Source organism: Hypomesus transpacificus, chromosome 9 (genome assembly GCF_021917145.1).
Source record: "Hypomesus transpacificus isolate Combined female chromosome 9, fHypTra1, whole genome shotgun sequence".
Taxonomy (NCBI): domain Eukaryota; kingdom Metazoa; phylum Chordata; class Actinopteri; order Osmeriformes; family Osmeridae; genus Hypomesus; species Hypomesus transpacificus.
In genome coordinates this window covers 12,312,731-12,332,983 of record NC_061068.1, presented here as the reverse complement: position 1 = coordinate 12,332,983, position 20,253 = coordinate 12,312,731, and the positions used below count along the sequence as shown (strand labels likewise).

The following is a 20,253-nucleotide window of genomic DNA, read 5'->3' as shown; positions in this document are numbered from 1 at the left end:
ATTACAGGGTAAGTAGCCTAATCAAGGACCCTGAGCAAATGGAAATTAATAGATGTATTATATTTATACAAATTAGAGTGCCATCTTCTGGAACTCTATTATATAATTATCCAAACAAGCATTTCAATATATATAACAAATCAATATAATAAGCTGTCCGCATTCACTAAAGCATTTGACAAGAAAGGAACATTAAACTAATGCGCGTTCACGTGGTGTCGGCAGGGGTAATGATGAAGAGGAGGCACAGCGGGTACGTCAGGACCCCCCGCGTGGCACCGTGCTCAATCAGCACATGACTCCCCGATATAGCGCTAGCACGGTCGGTGGGCAAACACCTCCGCACTGTGTCTCTTATCTACCAAGGGTGCCCGGGGCACTTCATAAAGCGCTTTAAACATGGGTACCGACCGTGCTGGTTTGGGTTATTCCCCGAGATACTTACACATATCGTACTCGCCTACAACAAACAACACAGATGTGTAAAATATAGTCACCATTTAATTTAAAGTGATTGTCAGGAGAATAGCATACATTCCCTACTAAAACTTGCACCATGAGCTCTTACACTAAGTAATGCAAATGAATTATATTTACACTTTTATATCACACGTATGTACAAATGATAATACATAATATCACAAATTGAGTCTACAAATCAGGCTAAGCTTTGGAAACATATAGCAACTTAAAAACAACCTTGACTTAAGACAGCAAAGTAAGTCATTGCCCAGGAGAGTACACTGTGAAGGCTAACATGTACCACTGATCATTTCACACTCCTCCAATGGCACATTTCTCAGTTGCACGTCAATCGGTGTGTGTCATTACTTTTGTGAAATGTTTTTTTTTTTTTTAAGGATGGAACTTCTCACCTTCATACCTTATCCCCTCCTCATCTCATTACCTTGTCTCCCTTTTACATTTGACCATTAATACTATTACTTGGAAATCCATTACTGATTATAGTGAGTCAAGTTTGCTTAAAGAAAATGTTTTTAAAAGTACAGATCAACAGTTTAATATTAGATGTTATATTCACAGTCTTGATTCGGACCACCCCTAAAAGGTCAAGCAAACAGTGAATGAAGTACTGGTTGCAGAAAATATAAGTAAAACACTGCCACCTTCTGGAACTCTAATTTACTTTGCTAAAAACAAATTCCCTGATAATGGTATGAATACTTCTGGTCTTGACCTCCAGATCCTCCATTTCCCAGCTATTCTACCTGACTGGGCAGCACCAGACCAAGCAGCCTAATGAGGCTCATTGGTAGACTCCTAATGACACTTGAATAAAGTACACAATCCCAGTGTGCTTGTATTTCTCCATTAAATGGAGGACCTAAATGGTGACATTTTGTGTGAGTCACGCTTGCATTGATCACGACAACAACCTGAAGGCACGTTAAACGCATTTTGTGAAGGGAAAAAAAAAAAAAAAAAAGAAGAAAGAAAAACAGTTTAGCCAGTGAAATTGATAATTACCCTGGTATCATAACATTCAAGTGAGATCCCCCACCACCACCCTAAAGTCCCACACCCACCCACCCACTGTGGCAGAGCAGCGTTGCCATGGGAACCGCTGGGATGCTGACGCGTGACGACGGGGTACTCGCTGATTACGGGTTTTGTTTCCATGAACTGTCTGTCCCTCTTTCGAGCTGGCACGCATGCACGCACGCAGACACACATGCACCCACACACACGCGCACCTCCAGCAACCACTAACGGCTAACTGTGTATAGGCTCTAGTGAAACCAGAATAAAACACAAAACAATGAGTACAGTTTGATATAAAGAAACATTTCCTGTATTAAATCCCTCCGCAGGTCCATTGTCATTGGTTGTTGATAATGCCTGAGCCAGTACCATTCATCAGGTAAGTCGTGATTTCATCCAATCATAAACACCAGCAGGACTCCTCCAGCCTGCTCCTAGACACAATTATAGATGTGTCTAAATGTAGCTCCTCTAGACTTTTGTTTTTTTGGTTTGGGTTATTCCCCAAGATACGTAGACATATCGTACTCGCCTCGTACTCCTCTAGACTTGTACTCCTCCAGTTGGGCCCAAATAGATGTAACCGCCTACAAGTAACTCCTATGGATGTATACAACTATGTGAAGCTGCGATAGATGTAGAGTACATCTAACACAGGTGTCCATACCTGCTCCTACAGATACACTCCTATAGCAGCTCCTATAGATACAGCATGTATGGTGCATGTCATGTACACTCCTACAGTTGTGTCTGTGGAACCCATCAGCCCGGAGGAGTCCTGGGGAGCTCATGACGGCGTCAGCGCCGCCGACTCCTGGTGAGGTTTCAGGGGCACCTCGTACTTGAACACCACGCTGAAGAGCTTGCCCCCCAGCCGGTCGGCCAGCCACGAGTTCTTGAGGACGGCCATCTTGAGGCTCTCGCAGCTGAGCGAGGCGTAGTAGTTGGTGTGGATGGCGCGGCCCATCCCCTCGATGATCACCAGGTCGGTGTGGCGCTCGCGCACAACCATGGCCAGGACCTTGTCCAGACGACTGAGGAGAGACCAGGGGGAGACTCGCTCAAGCTCGCTAACCTCCACATCTGAGACTAGGGGTTGACGCTAACCGGATTCTAAATGACTATTTTTAACATTGTTTGTTTGTTTATTTATGATTATTATTATGTTTATTATTATAGTAAGTTGTATTGCTGATAATTTACTGTTGTGATTATTATTCATGTATAGATCCAGGTACAAATGCCAGCGGTTATTGGTTGGAGAGGAGAACTGACCTCAAGTCTAGACAGGGAGAGCTGGAGCCACTCTGGACCAAGACAAGCTTGTCCTCCTTGACGGCAGTCCTGACACACACACACACACACACACACACACACACACACACACACACACACACACACACACACACACACACACACACACACACAGACAGACAGACAGACAGACAGACAGACAGAGACAGAGAGACAGAGAAACAGACAGAGACAGACGAGACAGACAGAGAGACAGAGAGGCTAACATCACACGTCTCCTCTCAGTATTGCCTTCTCCCTCCTCCCCTCTCCCAGGGTTCCACCGAGTCACCTGACTGACAGGAGCGACCACAGCGTTGGCCACTCAGCGCTGAGCGCTTACAACAACTCACTGAATGACAGGGTCCATGGCAGCAATCCTCTCAGTCAGAATCTGCAGTTCACCATTGGTCACATCATTCAGAGCTGGAGCAGAGTTGCTGGCAAGTACAACCTTTAAAGAAAGAGAGAAAGAAAGAAGCTTGGAGTTGTTATGAGGGAAGTCGTGTTGTTAATCACAGTTGTCAATGAAATATCTTGAGTGAAGGAAGCAGTGTGTGTGTGTGTGTGTGTGTGTGTGTGTGTGTGTGTCAGGGTTACAGTCCTGGCAGGGATCCCTACCTCTGTTCCTCGAGAGAGGAGCTCTCTGACAAAGGGGAACACCCCCAGAATGATGTCTATCCCACTATTATCTACGAAAAACAAGGCACACTTGTGAGGAGGACCCTGTGGAGAGAGAGCGAGCGTCAGTAGTTCTCCTTCACCGTTCCCCAGCATCACACCAACACACATTACACCAGCCTTGCCATCAACTTTACACACACGCAAAAAATACTCATCCTCAAAGGGTTTTACAATATGTGATTATTACTTCATATTATACGTTCATTAAAATTTTTTATAGTATTTTGTTTTTTCAATATTTTTTTATATATCTAGTATATAATAAATCACACTGCAGAGGCGAGCAGCATTTTTACCTTCAGTCTCTCCAGCCATTGGTCAAAAGCATCAACGAGCCAAGGACGTTCTAGAGGAGGAGGGATAAGAGGTGTCAGTAGCTGATCCTCCTTTCAGGGCTTTTCAACGGTGACTAGAGGAAGCCAACTGAATGACAGCAGATTGGTCAAGACAAAATGTTTTTTCACACACGAAGCAGTGGAGATACAGAGGAACAGTACCTTCCAACTGTCGCTTTGCCTGCTCAAAGCCAAACTCTGGATCGGATTCCAGAACGCTGTGGAAACAAGCCAGGGAGTGACAGTGAATGAAAGCGAGAACATTACATGTCTAGCAAAAGCATAATTTGTGTGTAAAAAAAAAAATGCTATCCTAACATCCTTTTAACACATGTTTTACAATTGTACAAACAGGATGTCACAATTTTATAGAAAGACAATGAGACCAGTTTCAGTGAGTGAGTTGCATTGCCCAGAATGACCTGTGTTGCACTATGCATGAGACAATAAATCTCTTTGACATTGAGTGTTTCGAAAAACTCAGTTCTCGACACAGTTGTTCTGACCAGGGTTTAGGACCCTGAATCCGAGGCCCCCAGACTGGCTCCAGCGGGCCCTGTCCTGGCGGCTCCACTCACTCAGACACAGCCTTGGCCCCCCAGTCGAATACGTTCCCCGCCAGCAGGCCCCGGACCAGGGCAAACTGCCTCTGCTCCCAGCTCAGCTGCTCCAGGGAACTCACAGCCTTCTGGTAGTACTTGAGGGCCATGTCATTCTCCCTCTGCTTAATCTGAGGGGAGAGGAAGTGAAAGAAAGGAGAGGAAGGAGAGGAAGTGAAGGAGAGGAGAGGAAGTGAAGGAGAGGAAGTGAAGGAGAGGAGCTGAGAAACCAGTCTTGGACACAAACGGACTGAAACGATACCCGAGGAGAAGTACAAGACACACAGGCAGAGGAAACAAGAGAGCCACACGGTGAGACAGCGCTCAGACCTTAGAGTAGGGGTCGGGAAAGTTGAACTCGTTTAAACAGTGTTCTCTTGTGTCTAATAGACTTCTGACAGTGAGGGATCCATAAGCACTAGAAGTGAGAAGAGAAGCACTCTACATTAGCAAGAAAGAAACACACTCGGAAATACACAAAATAGACACACACACACTATCCTCTAATCACAACTACTCACTTAATAAACAGTGACAGTCATTTCATCAACACCCAGACATTGCGCAACTTCAGCCTTCATTTGAACATCATCTACATAAGTCTAGATCTAGAGTAGAATTAAGCAATGTTAGATGAATTTAAAAAGATGCACACACACAGAAGATGCTAAAGAGACAGTTACTGAGCTCTAGTCTAGAAGGTTCTAACAGTGCTGTGCAGATGCTTGCTCGAGGACCACGACGTGTGTCCTGGCATGTGGAAACGGCTGTTCTCCTTACAAGGGCTGGTGTCGCAGGGTCTGGAGCTTGTGACAGTACTTTTGACGGAACTTCTCCGCCCGCTCCGAGACCTCGGGGAGGTCTGGCTGGCTGGCCACAGCCCTCTTCACCACCTGGAACACAACCAGAAAAAAAGAAAGAAAAGAAAAACCAATAAGAGGTTTTCTTCTCTGGGGGTGGGCATGGCTCAGTGGTAGAGCACTGGACCGCGGATCAAGAGGTCACAGGCTCAAATCCTCCCCTGTACGTTGCTTGGTTAAGAGTCTGCTAGATAAACATTATTATTCTCTGAGGGTTTAGGTCGGATCTCAGTTGTTGTCGACAGTTCATGGGAGGTCTTGTCGACAGTTCATGGGAGGTCTATATATATATATATATATATATATATATATATATATATATATGATATTGATGGAAGGTCTCTCACCCCGTCCAGGGCCTCCTGGAAGCAGTAGAGCCAGTAGTCCCTGGCCAGGGCGTCCTCCGTCAGGTCCACCGTGTCGGGGATGTAGGAGGACGCATCCTGCAGCAGGGGCAGGTTCACCAGCTGTCGCTCCAGACGGTCCATCTCCAACATATCAAACTGGAGGGAGGGAGAGAGGGAAGGGAGAGAGGGATGGAGGGAAGGGAAGGGAGAGATAGATAGAGAGAGAGGGAAGGGAGAGAGGGAGGGAAGGGAGGGATAGAGAGGGAAGGGAGAGAAGGGAGAGATAGAGAGAGAGAGGGAAGGGAGGGATAGAGAGGGAAAGAAACAAAAAAAGAGAAAGAGAAAAGACAGGAGAAGGTGGGTGAGCGGTCAGTCGTTGTTTCCCTTCACAGCTAAGAGGCAGCCTTTGACACGTCGCACCAAGAACAAAAACCTCCAACTTCTTTGCTAATGACAAGCTCTCCGAATGGCCTTGAAGTTAGTACGGCAACTAGGTACACAGTTAGGCTAGACACACACACACCAAGCACAGTGGATTACATGTCCAGTACTACTAAAGAACGTTGTCCTCAACTGAATACCATTCTTTGTTAAATAGTGGTGTAAAGCAACGTAGTTGATACGAAACATAATCCGAAAAGTGACTCTTAACCGCCATATGACCTGAACCGGGAGTTTTGTGTTTGATTTCTGGCACCACTATTATTTAGTCACATCACACCTTGTTATTATGAGAAAAATGTCAATAAACCAGTCCCCAACACATCTCAAAACAACAGCAAGGTCTACAGATAGGACCACTGTCTCTGAGGTCAATCAGATAGGAATCTAAAAGCAGGTTTGCTTTGGAGTCTGGCTGTAAGGGTCAGGACCACTTGTGGAGAGCGCAGGGCTGGAGCTGCAGCAGGTCGACAGCACAAGCAATGTCCTGAAGAGCCCCTTTAAACATCCCCACCCAGGCACAGAGTACTTACTGGAAACTGGAGGAAAGGGGAGGTAATCAACAGGCAGGAAGATAGAGGGAGGACAGACAGAAGAAGGAAACATGAAAAACAAAAGAATGTCAGGTTGAAAAGATCGATAAGGGGTATGGTCATATTAGGACAACGCCGGTGACATTTCCAGGGTAAAATACCAAGACATTTATCTCAGCAATGGGATGAGAAAGAAAAAAAAAAAGAAAGAAAAAAGAAAGAGGCATACTGAAGATGTGGGGAACGGTGAAATGTCACGCAAATGAAACTGCGCTATGTGGGTTAGGAGCGCCATCTTGTGGTGTGGGATAAGACTGACCTACACAGCTCATGCCAATGAAAGCACGCTAACCAACTCTCTATAAACCAATGGAGCGCTCACTAAAGTCATTTGTGCGGTTTAAGCATAGTGCTGCTAACAATGTGATTCACCAGTTTGTTCTGATTGATTGAAACCATCGCCATCTGGTCAAATCATCTCAAACATCTGTCTGGTTCAGAGGTAGAGGGTTGTGGGGGTGGGGGAGGGTATAGGTCAGCAAAACTTTCCAACCCTTTCCTCACCAACACCTTTCTTCCTGCTCCCCAGGGAAACTTAAGGCTAACGTTTGGCCGGACAGACCGCACGCATCGTCTCTCTCGTGGTGGCGTTTCCGTAGCGACCTACCGTTCCGCTGCGGGCCCTCTGCATGGGGTTGAGGTCGGGAGACACGCTCATCAGCCCGGAGCTGCCGGCGTAGTTCTCCCCCCAGCTGTACAGGTTGGGATCTGCAGCGGCCAAGGAGCACACACCAACATGGGGGTCGTGATGACACCCTCTTTCATGGATACGATGCATTTCATTTGGTCGACACTTCGATTTATTTATCCAAAGCAACACAGGACAACAAATATCATGGAAGAAAGAAATCAGGGATTTCTGATGTGCTTATGTGAATCTCTATCGGTAGATCAGTCATATGCTTCGTTCATGTACTGTATGTGTCCTAACTGATTCATGTACTGTGTTCTTCACTGAATTTCATACGCCTGTTGGCTGTGTGTTGTCTTGGTTTTCCCTTTCTACTAGAAATGCTGTCTTCTGACCTTCATGCCTCAGAGACCCTCTAGTAACGTTGTGTCTGAACTGGTCATTTTATGTTGAGGTGTTTGTTAAACTGTCTTTCCAATCAGTTGGTAGTCTATTAATGATAAACCCACAGCCTGAACCTGACAGTCAAACTCTCCTAGTGGAGATGAATGATACTGGGAGTCGGATGGCTGAGCGGTTAGGGAATCAGGCTATTAATCAGAAGGTTGCCGGTTCGATTCCCGGCTGTGCGAAATGATGTTGTGTCCTTGGGCAAGGCACTGCACCCTACTTGCCTCGGGGGAATGTCCCTGTACTTACTGTAAGTTGCTCTGGGTAAGAGCGCCTACTAAATGACTACATGTAAATGTGTGGAGATGAATGATACCGTCTTCTGCAAACAAGGAGTTGTTTGCCTTCACAGCGGCAATAGAAACCAATAGAGGTCAACAGAAACCCAACACTGGGTGGAATGGGAGCTCGGGTGTTCATCCATTAGGAGAAAGCTACTTTACCGATGTAAACAATATGTAAGTATACAGTCATGTTATCATTATGAGATAGACCTAAAGCTGAGCGCCCCCCTCCAGAGCCCCTCCCTCCAGAGCCCCTCCTGGACTTACTGTCCTCCTCTGCTCCTTTAAGAAAGGCCCCAATGGCTCCCAGGTAGCCCTCGTGCCTGAGGAACAGAGCCTGGACTTCACCCTGTGAAACACACACACACACACACTCGCATTAGACTCATTTCCAAGCACTGTCATCAACACACAGCTTGAGCTACACTGACGCACACACACGCAAACACACAAACAAACACACTGGGTGTGTGAGCCACGTGAAGCAGGGGCCAGCCCTTGCCTTGGTGAAGAAGTTGATGCTGTAGGTGATGGTGTGCATGGTGACAGGGTGGCCCCGGATGAAGAAGCCTCCAAAGTAGACCCTGGTCAGTTTGTGCAGCTTGGCGTACAGGCAGGCCAGCTGCCCTATGTCATTGCTGATCATGTGCAGGAGGCTCTTGGCCATGTCCTCTTTAGAGAACTCTGGAACATTCCGTGTTTGAGAGCAAAGAGAGATCGTTAGGCTCAATCAAGCGTGCCTTGTGAAACTGAGTATTCCGACATTTGGTCGAGAAGGAAAATGATAAGACAAAACCAAGCAGGATCCATGTGCTGTGGGTGGATAATTAGTTAATGTTTTGCAGATTAGGGTTTAGTATAACATATTAGGTGTGGTATAGGTTCACTTCATATAAACCATGAACCTACCGAGAGCCTGTCACAACTTCAGTATATTGCTTTGTGAGGCTTTATGGCACAGTGCCATTTCTGGCTACATTTCTTAACTGTCAGCTACTAAACTAAGGCCACACTAGGCCGCTAAACTAGGTGATAGGTCACTGCCAGCTCTAGAGGAATGTACATTGCACAAGCAAACAGATAACACTGTGAGTCATTCAGTCCCTTTTCCTTCCCTGGTTTAAAAAGGCTTACCAAATAGATGGCATTAGACAGTTAAGACATGCTAATCACCTTTATTAGCAGTGGCAGACTTTCCAAAGCTGCTGGCTATAAGGTCTCCAGTCATGCCCAGAGAGCCATAGGATCCTCCATAGATGTCTTTGACCAGCATGTCAACATTGGTGTGCTGCCCCCTGGAGGCCAACTGAAGCAGCTCATCAAATCTCTGCATGAAGGGAGAGGAGATAAGGAGTGTTTTGGCCTTGAAGGCTCCTATTATACTAGGTTCCCACACCTTCTTAAACATAAAATTTAATGTATTTTCAAGGAATTTCCAGGCACAATTCCCTCCAAAACGGCATTATTTGACACACGGATCAATGTTATACAGGTCTTTCTCAAAAAATTAGCATGTTGTGATAAAGTTATTTTCCATAATGTAATGATAAAAATTAAACTTTCATATATTTTAGATTCATTGCACACCAACTGAAAAATTTCAGGTCTTTTATTGTTTTAATACTGATGATTTTGGCATACAGCTCATGAAAACCCCAAATTCGTATCTCAAAAAATTAGCATATTTCATCCAACCAATAAAAGAAGTGTTTTTAATACAAAAAAAGTCAACCTTCAAATAATTATGTTCAGTTATGCACTTAATACTTGGTCGGGAATCCTTTTGCAGAAATGAATGCTTCAATGCGGCGTGGCATGGAGGCAATCAGCCTGTGGCACTGCTGAGGTGTTATGGAGGCCCAGGATGCTTCGATAGCGGCCTTAAGCTCAGCCAGAGTGTTGGGTCTTGCGTCTCTCAACTTTCTCTTCACAATATCCCACAGATTCTCTATGGGGTTCAGGTCAGGAGAGTTGGCAGGCCAATTGAGCACAGTAATACCATGGTCAGTAAACCATTTACCAGTGGTTTTGGCACTGTGAGCAGGTGCCAGGTCGTGCTGAAAAAATGAAATCTTCATCTCCATAAAGCTTTTCAGCAGATGGAAGCATGAAGTGCTCCAAAATCTCCTGATAGCTAGCTGCATTGACCCTGCCCTTGATAAAACACAGTGGACCAACACCAGCAGCTGACATGGCACCCCAGACCATCACTGACTGTGGGTACTTGACACTGGACTTCAGGCATTTTGGCATTTCCTTCTCCCCAGTCTTCCTCCAGACTCTGGCACCTTGATTTCCGAATGATATGCAACATTTGCTTTCATCCGAAAAAAGTACTTTGGACCACTGAGCAACAGTCCAGTGCTGCTTCTCTGTAGCCCAGGTCAGGCGCTTCTGCCGCTGTTTCTGGTTCAAAAGTGGCTTGACCTGGGGAATGCGGCACCTGTAGCCCATTTCCTGCACACGCCTGTGCACGGTGGCTCTGGATGTTTCTACTCCAGACTCAGTCCACTGCTTCCGCAGGTCCCCCAAGGTCTGGAATCGGTCCTTCTCCACAATCTTCCTCAGGGTCCGGTCACCTCTTCTCGTTGTGCAGCGTTTTTTGCCACACTTTTTCCTTCCCACAGACTTCCCACTGAGGTGCCTTGATACAGCACTCTGGGAACAGCCTATTTGTTCAGGAATTTATTTCTGTGTCTTACCCTCTTGCTTGAGGGTGTCAATGATGGCCTTCTGGACAGCAGTCAGGTCGGCAGTCTTACCCATGATTGCGGTTTTGAGTAATGAAACAGGCTGGGAGTTTTTAAAAGCCTCAGGAATCTTTTGCAGGTGTTTAGAGTTAATTAGTTGATTCAGATGATTAGGTTAATAGCTCGTTTAGAGACCCTTTTCATGATATGCTAATTTTTTGAGATAGGAATTTGGGGTTTTCATGAGCTGTATGCCAAAATCATCAGTATTAAAACAATAAAAGACCTGAAATATTTCATTTGGTGTGCAATGAATCTAAAATATATGAAAGTTTAATGTTTATCATTACATTATGGAAAATAATGAACTTTATCACAATATGCTAATTTTTTGAGAAGGACCTGTATACTAATAATGTTTATAATGAGAACTAACAGGCTTTACAGAAGCTCCCAGACCAAAATTGAGGAAGAGAGGGAGGCTTGGAATGTATAAACCCTTCTCAGTTGTGCTGTTACAGTGATGACAGACTTACTTGGTATTTAGCCTTCTCTAACAGCAAAGCACTTCAATTTATATTATTGCACAAAACAACATACATTCCAAGCACCCTCAAGGACCTCCTGTCTATTTTCAAAATCTTCCAAAAAATCTTTCAAAAAATGTCAAGGATTTCTAGGACCCAAGGGAACCTTGTGGCACTTAACAACTGTGGTAACATGATTCTGGAGTGTGGAGTCAGTTGTGCAAATGAAGGCCGATAATAGGTCTCAGTATAGTGGATTTACAATGTGCCACGTACAATGAGGAGCACAGGCTACTGCTAGGAGTGTGAACATGGGTCTTTACCTTTGTTTTGGTGAGAAGAGCTCCCAGGCCCCAGAAGGTTCCGCCACCTATAGAGCTTCCTCCTATACGCTCAAACTTATCCTCAGACTCAACCTGTTCAGGGTCAGAAGTAATCAGGAAGGAATCCCAGCGAGAGAGAAAAGACGGCAATAGAAAGAGAGTCACAAGAGAAATAACGTGAGAGTGTGTGACGCGGATGATCGGGCTGTTACCTTGACGATGGACACCCCAGAACCGATGTTGACGAGCAGGTATGGGAAGATGTCCGGGTTGGAGTTCTGGAAGCGGAACTCTGAGTCAGCGTGTTTGGCGTATACAAAGGCCTCGTGAGGGATGTTCCTCAGGACAAAGTTACAGCCCTTGATGAGGCACGTCATCTCATCTTCCTTGTTCACTCTGGCTCACCCAACAGGAGAAAAAGCAGACAGTCATAGTTTGATAGACCAGCCTATCTAACACAAAACAGCAATTTTGTCATACTGATAGAATGCTACAGTATGAAGAAATACAGGAAGTTCAACTGAATCACTTACTTGAGCTTCAGCTTTTTCTCGATGAGGTCTTTGAACTTGTGTGCCCCTCCACCTGTCGCCTTGATCACCTTGGTGTCTGTGTTAACCAGGTGGTCTTTGATGAAGTCCAGGCAGGTTTCAATGTAGGCATTCTCAAACTTGATGAAGTGAAGTCGAGCCGTGATCTCCTCCTGCACTGAGATCTCATAGAGAGGGTCTCCGTCTGCTTCCTGGAGGATAAAACAACAGTCACTACTGCAGAGTACGGTAGGAAATGCGTGCGCACACTAAATATGAGCGTAGGTCTGTTTTAGATGCATTTATTTATTTAATAAGATTAGCTTTGAGCCCTTAATGCTAACACGTTACGCAAGTCAGCTATGTCACATACTCAAACAGGTGTTTACGTTCATGACGGGGGAAATAAGGGGGGCATCAGTAGCCTACCTTTACCTTGTGGTCGAATGAGCGAACCTTTGCTACTTTATGTTGAACCGTGGAGTAATACGCCAGCTTGGTCAGCGACCCACCTTCCAAGCAAAAAAAAAACAAAACAACGTGCGCTGCATTAAACAACTTTGCATTAAAATTGGTGCAAGCTGTACGTGGCTAGCCCTACCTCTACATGAAGGAAAGCCAGAGATGGCTCGTCAGCATTGAAATAATGAGCTTCCACGTATCTATGCACATTGGTTTATAAAGAATTGTACGTTAACACACTTACACACAATGGCTAAGTAACACAAGACATGATTAGTTAGCTAGCTAGATACCAATGCTACCTAGCTAGCTGCAATAACTCGCTACGTTCCACCAGAAACTGTAAGCTAGCAGTTGGAAACAAAGCTGGAGGTACATACCTATGTCTATTGCAAACCTCTTTGCATTTTCCAAATTCCGAAAGATTTCATCGGGTGGCAGCGTAATGCTTTTATCCATGCCTTGATTACTCCTGTCAACTCGTTCACATTCCGCCATGATCAGATCTGCTGCGGCTGATCGGCTGTGTTCGTGTGTGTGCAAGGCTGGGAGTTGGAAGGGAATGGTCCAATCAAAATCAACCCGTACTTTGTGTTCTTTTGCCCAACATCGTTTCATTTAGGCAAATGTCTTGACACATAACAAAGTTGAAGTTTTGTCAAATTTACTGTCGTATAATAATATTTCCAAACAAAGGTTTATATGAGGTGCATATATTGAATATGTCTATGGATATACCCATTATGAATACATCTTAGACTGAACTAACATTTTATGAAGTTCTATAAATAAACAGTTGTGTATGGTATCATGTACCTCATTGTTTCCCATCATTCTACCTTAATCAGAGAGGAGTTGGAACCAAGCTAATTGAACCACGCTGTAGGCCTACATTGGCTGAAATAGGTTTTTGTTTATTTTGTTACAGGAATAAGTGTCACAACAAACTGTTGCCCAGAAAACCTTTCTTCTCCAGTGAAAACATATTGATACAACAACTTACAAACAACTTCAAGACACACATAGACCTACACTCAGAATGACATCTGTGTGTGTGTGGGTGTGGGTGTGGGTGGGGGGGGGGGGGGGGGGTTGTTGGCATTGTTTATGCAAAACAAACTTCGAATACTGAATATAATTTCAGACAACTGTTAATTATTCAAACATGAGAATGTAAATTGTATATTCATGTTCACACAAATTCCATTGAAATTAAATTTTTCCTTCACAGAAGGGAATTGTTGAGTGTTTAAACATAGGTTGCTCTAACCCAGTGGTAAGTGATTCTTGTCAATATGACCAGTGTTTCCACTTTTCCACAGATTTCAAAATAACAGGTCCTTTGAACAAAATACAACATTGGGCTTTCGTATAAAGCTAAATCAAATTATGTTCAAAGTCATCATGTGGAAGAATCTGCTAATCTGCTAAAACAATATCAATGAAAGATACAGTGACAAAGTTATTTCAAAGAGGTTGTTCAAAATATATCAAAACATATATCTAATATTTTTTACTGACTTTAGAAGTCATTTTAAATGCAATTCATAACAACTGAATTAACTGGTATGAATCTGAAGACCTCATACAATGGAGAACAAACATTTCTTCCTTCACTTATAATCTCGGATTTATTTGGTCTCTGACCAAAATGATCAGTTTGCTGTCCAGTCTGTGGGTCTCTACCAGGGCCTCCAGGGGGCGCTGTTGACTGGACTCTTCTCTTTACTGATGATGTGCTTGGCTGGGGAGCTCAGCTGAGGCAGGTCAGTCTCCCTCCTGTTCTTATTAGAGGATGACTGCTGGCTCTGGAAGTGGCTCAGAAGTCTTCTCTGGGACTCTGTCTCCATCTCCTCCTTGGACAGGAAGTGCACCATCTCTTGGACACACCTGGAGTGACCCTGATTGGTAGGTGCAGAGCAGGAAGAGGAGCTGATTGGCTGTCTCATCTTATTGAGGAAACTGTCATCTCAAGGATTTCAACTCCAGCTTGAGGTCAGGCGGCTGGTTGAGGAGTTCTGGACCCAGGAGAGTCTTGAGCTGCTCAATGCTGCTGTTGATACGATCTCTATGTAACTTCATCACCTGTGGCTTTCTAAGCTGCAAAAGAAAGAGAGGAAACACATTATTAACCTGATTCTGGAATGTAACATGAATAAAGATCATTACTATTTAGCAGTTGATGTCAGTCTGTGACATTGGGTCTTCAATTTACCTTGTTGGTGAGAGTCAGGTGTTCCTCAGAGCAGGTTCTTGCTGAAGTTCCTGTAGGAGTCATGGCTGGATCTCTGTGTTGTAGAGTTCACTGTGTAGGGTGAATCTGTGTAGGGTGAACCAATCTTCTATTGGTTTAATCCTTCATATAGTCCCAAATCTCCATATGAATGTGTGGGTCTTGGGCTGGTTAGAGTTTCTCACAGTCTGCAGCCAATGGGAGAGCTTGTGAGGACAATAGTCACATCTCAGGGGAGCAGGTGGAGGGCTGGGGGGTGATGGAGAGAGACTCACAGAGCGCTGTGTGGATCTGGGAAAGTGGTGACCCTGTAAAGAGATCAGATCTGCTGCCTGATGTTGGGATCAATGACTCTGTCAGAGCACACGCTCATCCTCTCAACACACACGTGTCATACTGGCTCAGCTCCTTTACATGAGATTGTACAGTGCAACCTGATCATCAGCAATGAAAATCATAAGAATTGGACACATCATTGATAAACTCACATGTTTTAATGTCTTGGTTAACTTATTTTGACATTGAAAAGTTCTGTAAACCATATGATTCAGACAGTTTGTTTAAATTAAAAATTATTATTTATCTGGAGTCAGGTGGCTGAGTGGTTAGGGAATCGGGCTAGTAATCAGAGGAATGTTGGTTTGATTCCCAGACGCCCAAAATGATGTTGTGTCCTTGGGCAATGCACTTCACCCTAATTGCCTACGGGGAATGTCCCTGTAAGTCACTCTTGATAAGAGTGTCTGGTAAATGCCTAAATGTAAAATGCTTGGACAGATAAGATGAGATACATATCATTTATGTCATGCTTTAAAATTAATCTAAGAAGCTTGTGTAGTCAATATTAGTTTAGTACATTTAAGTAAGTGGTCTCTAAACTCTTTAAGATTGTTTATTTTCAGGGAGGTGTTAGCCATCTTGAGGTCCAGATGTAGCAGATGTGTTGAGTGTTTTAAGTCAGGTAGTGTAGAGAACTGATCTGAGTTTCCCACACTGAGTCCTGTGTCCTGTGATCAATGTACTACAAAAGAGGTTCAGGACACTGTTTGGAGCTTTAGTGATGCTATTGGCTCTGTGTTGTAGTATAGTCAGAGCCTGACGTCACAGATCACCCGAGGAGAAGGAACACAAAAATGATATAAACTTTTCAGTTTCAGCACACAACTGTAAAGACTAAATTATTTGGTTAAATAGCATACAACCATCTTTGTCAACAGGTGCAGATACGACACCCTTAATATTTTGGAACTGAAACTATTAAAACACTGTAGTCTGTTTAGCACAAAACAGAGTGAGCCAGAGGAAACAGAGAAAAAGTGACACCATGAAAATGCAAACGATTTCAACATTTACCTCTCGCTCTTCCTGGAGCGTGTGTGTAATCCACCAGACAGTCTGGTGCTGGTGAGACTGATGATGCTAAAGACACTGAACTGTGACTCTGCTCTCCAGAGCTTTCCCACACTTTGCTCATTGAGGGAGTTTCTAAAGAACAATGGAAGTGTGCCTTGTTTAATGTTAATTAATCTCCTCATAAGCAGACAGCTAAAGCCCTCTCGGGATTATGATAAATATAAGTCAATTAGAAAGGTGATGCACACCAATATTTTGGCATGTGAACTAGGTTGAAACTTACCCTTTAAATAATGGACGCTTGTTGTCAACAAGCTATTCACTGTTCCATTTTGAAAAGACAACCTTCTAAATGTTTTCAGTTAAAAATAAATAATATAAGGTAAATAGTGTGGGATGCAGTGCCCATGATGGAGATTTAGATTTAGGATGATTAAACATCAAACTGTAACAACATTGTAAATTATTATACACATGACTCATCACTTCAGGACTATTAATTTAGAATATTTAACAAAGTTAAGATGATAAGGATGGCAGAACCTACGAGACATTGTGGAATTTTGTCAACAAAATTCCTTTCCCCATGACCCCTAGGGTTTAGGTCTGAATCTATAATCCCACAGAGGGTCTGTGAGTCAGCTTTCCTCAGTTTCCCACACTCTATTCATTCATTGTCATCAATGAGGGAACAAAAGAAGTGTGTCTTATTACGCATCACAGTAACCATGGGAATTGGGAGTCCTGTCTAGTCCTAGTCTAGTCAGTGATGGGTAGTCTAGTATATGAAAAGACAATTCAATTAATGGCACAAGAATGTAAGCTTCAGTGTTTTGTTATTTTTCTCATGAAGGTAAAGAAGCATAAAAAGGACATAAAAAGGTTTTGAACAGCAGTCTGTCTGTATTTCATTTGACAAGACTTCTTAGTTTGATAGCGTTTGCTATGTTGATGTTAGTTCCATCACTGTGGTGCATTCCAGGGATGTTATATTTGCAATATTTGTCAAACACAATTTAGTTCAACTCAACTACTGGTACTCGTTAACTGTTTCGGAAGACTACCCCAAGAAAAACACTTCTCCCTGGTAAAATAATCCATCATATCGATCACCCTGTGTGTTAAATGTATGAAGGAATGACTGGAACAGGTAAAACCATGATGATATTGGATTCCTAAACTGTAGACTATGTAAAGTAGCTGAGCATGTACTCTGTCAGAGTCATTGATCCCAACATCAGGCAGCAGATCTGATCTCTTTACAGGGTCACCACTTTCCCAGATCCACACAGCGCTCTGTGAGTCTCTCTCCATCACCCCCCCAGCCCTCCACCTGCTCCCCTGAGATGTGACTATTGTCCTCCCAAGCTCTCCCATTGGCTGCAGACTGTGAGAAACTCCAACCAGCCCAAGACCCACACATTCATATGGAGATGTGGGTCTATATATAGAAAGGATGAGGCCAGTAGAAATCAGATTCACTCTACACAGAGAACTCTACAACACAGAGATCCAGCCATGACTCCTACAGTCACTTCAGCAAGAACCTACTCTGAGGAACACCTGACTCTCACCAACAAGGTAAATTGAAGACCCAATGACACAGACTTACATCAACTGCTAAATAGTAATGATCTTTATTCATGTTACACTCCAGAAACAGGTTATTTATGTGTTTCCTCTCTTTCTTTTGCAGCTTAGAAAGCCACAGGTGGAGAAGTTACGTAGAGATCGTATCAACAGCAGCATTGAGCAGCTCAAGTCTCTCCTGGGTCCAGAACTCCTCAACCAGCCGCCTGACTCCAAGCTGGAGAAAGCTGACATCCTGGAGATGACAGTTTCTTTATTGAGCCGTCTGCAGCCAATCAGCTCCTCTTCATGCTCTGCATCTGCCAATCAGGGTCACTCCAGGTGTGTCCAAGAGATGGTGCACTTCCTGTCCAAGGAGGAGATGGAGACAGATTCCCAGAGAAGACTGCTGAGCCACTTCCAGAGCCAGCAGTCATCCTCTGATAAGAACAACAGGGAGACTGACCTGCCTCAGCTGAGCTCCCCAGCCCAGCACAGCATCAGTAAACAGAAGAGTCCAGTCAACAGCTTCCCCTGGAGGCCCTGGTAGAGACCTAAAGACCGGATGTCCTCTGCTTCATTAACTGATCATGTTGGTCTGATGAGTAATGAGTTTCATCCTCAATCTTTGCTTCGAGGTTGTAAATGCTTTCACTGACTTATATTCAATATTTGAATATGTTCTTGATGTCCTTGTATTGCAAATGAGGGATTCTGATGTGTCATTTAAACATCACTTCAATTTCTCTGAAATGTGTTTTTCTATGTAGCCTCCAGTAGGAGAAATTACAGTCTTTGTATTTTTGACAAAGTGAATATGCTGTATGTCTGTTCCCTGTAGGAATGTTTCATAATGTTTGCTGCCTTGTTGAGAGACGTTCATGCTTATGCCTAATAAGCTTGTGTATTTCATACAAATATTATTATTGTCAGAAATGCACATCCGATCAGATATTTTCACGTTCTCTGCTTACAAATTATGTCTGTGTTTTAGACAGACAAAATGTATTCATCTCTGTTTAGAGATATTAAAAAATACATGGATGCTCGTTATACACTCTGCGAGTGAATCAGCATCTGGCCCCTTCAGTGAAGGCCCTGTTTTGTTGAAAAAACTGGTTTTACAAATCGAATGTATTCGTCCTGAAAAATCAATTCAAAGCGAATAAAAACAATCACAGAATACTGTTTGCTGATTTCATTGATTGTTTACAGTTTTCACACATAATCTGTTTGGTCCGGCATCCCCTTTTTAGGCTAATAGAACAGTTACAAATATGATAAAATAAATGGTTCGGAATCCGTAAAAAGCTATCACCTAACCAAAGTATGTTGATGCGTAGCCTACATTAAATAATACACAAGCCATCAAATGGTACCGCATCTTTATATTTGTCATAGGATAGGCCCTACATGTTATAATTAATCTTTAAATGGCAATGAAGCCTGTACATTAGGGATGTTGTCTAAATAAAACATACAATAACCTCTCTGATGGTGCAGTTAGGGTTAGGGTAAAGCTCTCTCTTGGAAGTCGCTTTGGATGAAAGCGTCTGCTAAATGCATTGATGTAAATGCAATTAGCCAAACACACTAAAAGAGCTTTGTTGATGATGGGTGTAGCGATGGGCTTTTATTTGATCATGTTACCTAAAACTTTGGCCTTGCATTTAATGATGTTAACTTGGTGGGCTTGTTGGTGCTCTTTACAATCTTCACTTTTATGGTGAAAACATTGGGTTTTGTAGCGAGGTGAAGTTAGTTTAATATTTGACATTTAACATTCGTCTCACATTCGGGAAACGCTAGTTAGCGGCGTCGTGTTAGGGACCAGGCCATTACTACCCAGGTAATTTGGGACACTTTTTGGTAGAGGCTCCAGTAGACTTACAAAAAAACTGTTAACTCACTCCAGTGGTGTTTCTGTAAATGGTTTTAAGGCTTAGGAACATTTTCATGTTAGAATGAAATGGGAATACACAGTATTTTAGGAGCTACACACTTTCAAACATAACATGACACCCTTTCTCACTCAGGCAGCATTTTCAGGTAATGTGGGACAGCTTGTGTGGTAAAGTGGGACAGTCATCGTCTGTCAGTTTAGGCCTATCGTCAATATTAATAATAGTTAGTTCATATACAACAATGCAAGGGTGTGGCAAGATTCATTTAGTTGGATTTGACTTGTACAATAGGCATAAAATATAACTGATGTAAACCTTTGTGATCTGCAGTCTGTGCTTGCTAGCTAGTCACGAGTCAGACTTCTTCGATGATAAATAAACTCAGCCTGACAATCAGTACACACAGTTTTAGTTTTGTCAACGAAGCCGTCTCACAACTTTTTGAAATGGAACTTCCCATCTAAAAGCCCTCTCTCCATTCAGCTACCGTCGGCAGTCTAAATCATGTGACGACAGGTGATTCCCAGGGTCAAAAAGAAACCTGTGTTAACGGCACAATTGTTGTGTTAAAGTGAAATTGTGTTATGCGTTAACTTTGACAGCCCTTCTTTTATATCGTAAACAAAGCATTACTAGATGTCC

General features: G+C 43.5%; 3 protein-coding genes across 5 annotated transcripts; 1 reads left to right on the top strand and 2 right to left on the bottom strand.

Moving 5' to 3' along the window:
• Positions 1-483: 483 nt before the first annotated feature.
• Positions 484-13,098, bottom strand: pank4 (pantothenate kinase 4 (inactive)). Of its 3 annotated transcripts, none has more exons than XM_047025473.1 (19): positions 12,933-13,098; positions 12,520-12,602; positions 12,094-12,302; positions 11,773-11,956; positions 11,561-11,653; positions 9,194-9,347; positions 8,523-8,704; positions 8,288-8,369; positions 7,263-7,387; positions 5,622-5,777; positions 5,195-5,307; positions 4,745-4,832; positions 4,394-4,545; positions 3,978-4,033; positions 3,777-3,826; positions 3,418-3,522; positions 3,150-3,250; positions 2,779-2,847; positions 484-2,537 (listed from the first exon to the last, which is right to left on the bottom strand). In XM_047025473.1, exons 1-19 carry the CDS (start codon positions 13,048-13,050, stop codon positions 2,291-2,293), a joined length of 2,367 nt encoding a protein of 788 aa, XP_046881429.1. In that variant the 5' UTR covers positions 13,051-13,098; the 3' UTR covers positions 484-2,290. The 3 variants fall into 3 exon arrangements, with proteins under 3 accessions (XP_046881429.1, XP_046881431.1, XP_046881430.1); XM_047025475.1 differs by having other exon boundaries at positions 7,263-7,363; XM_047025474.1 differs by having other exon boundaries at positions 12,526-12,602.
• A 1,136-nt stretch (positions 13,099-14,234) lies between these two features.
• LOC124471668 (transcription factor HES-5-like) lies at positions 14,235-14,830 on the bottom strand. Its single transcript, XM_047026238.1, is given in 4 exon segments — positions 14,235-14,512; positions 14,515-14,535; positions 14,538-14,652; positions 14,768-14,830. Coding segments are annotated over 4 exon segments (477 nt in total).
• Positions 14,831-17,618: 2,788 nt separating this feature from the next.
• Positions 17,619-18,865, top strand: LOC124471255 (transcription factor HES-5-like). The gene is made up of 2 exons (XM_047025676.1): positions 17,619-17,719; positions 17,835-18,865. The coding sequence occupies exons 1-2, from the start codon at positions 17,657-17,659 to the stop codon at positions 18,255-18,257; spliced, it is 486 nt and encodes a 161-aa protein (XP_046881632.1). The 5' UTR covers positions 17,619-17,656; the 3' UTR covers positions 18,258-18,865.
• Positions 18,866-20,253: the final 1,388 nt, after the last annotated feature.

Excerpts from the sequence above, each read along its gene's own strand:
- pank4 (XM_047025473.1), bottom strand. The coding sequence starts at position 13,050 with ATGGCGGAATGTGAACGAGTTGACAGGAGTAATCAAGGCATGGATAAA. Across the intron at positions 11,957-12,093 it reads GAGAAAAAGCTGAAGCTCAA|AGTGAACAAGGAAGATGAGA; the intron begins GTAAGTGATTCA and ends TGGGTGAGCCAG. Across the intron at positions 5,308-5,621 it reads TCCAGGAGGCCCTGGACGGG|GTGGTGAAGAGGGCTGTGGC; the intron begins GTGAGAGACCTT and ends GTTGTGTTCCAG.
- LOC124471255 (XM_047025676.1), top strand. The coding sequence starts at position 17,657 with ATGACTCCTACAGTCACTTCAGCAAGAACCTACTCTGAGGAACACCTG. Across the intron at positions 17,720-17,834 it reads ACCTGACTCTCACCAACAAG|CTTAGAAAGCCACAGGTGGA; the intron begins GTAAATTGAAGA and ends TTTCTTTTGCAG.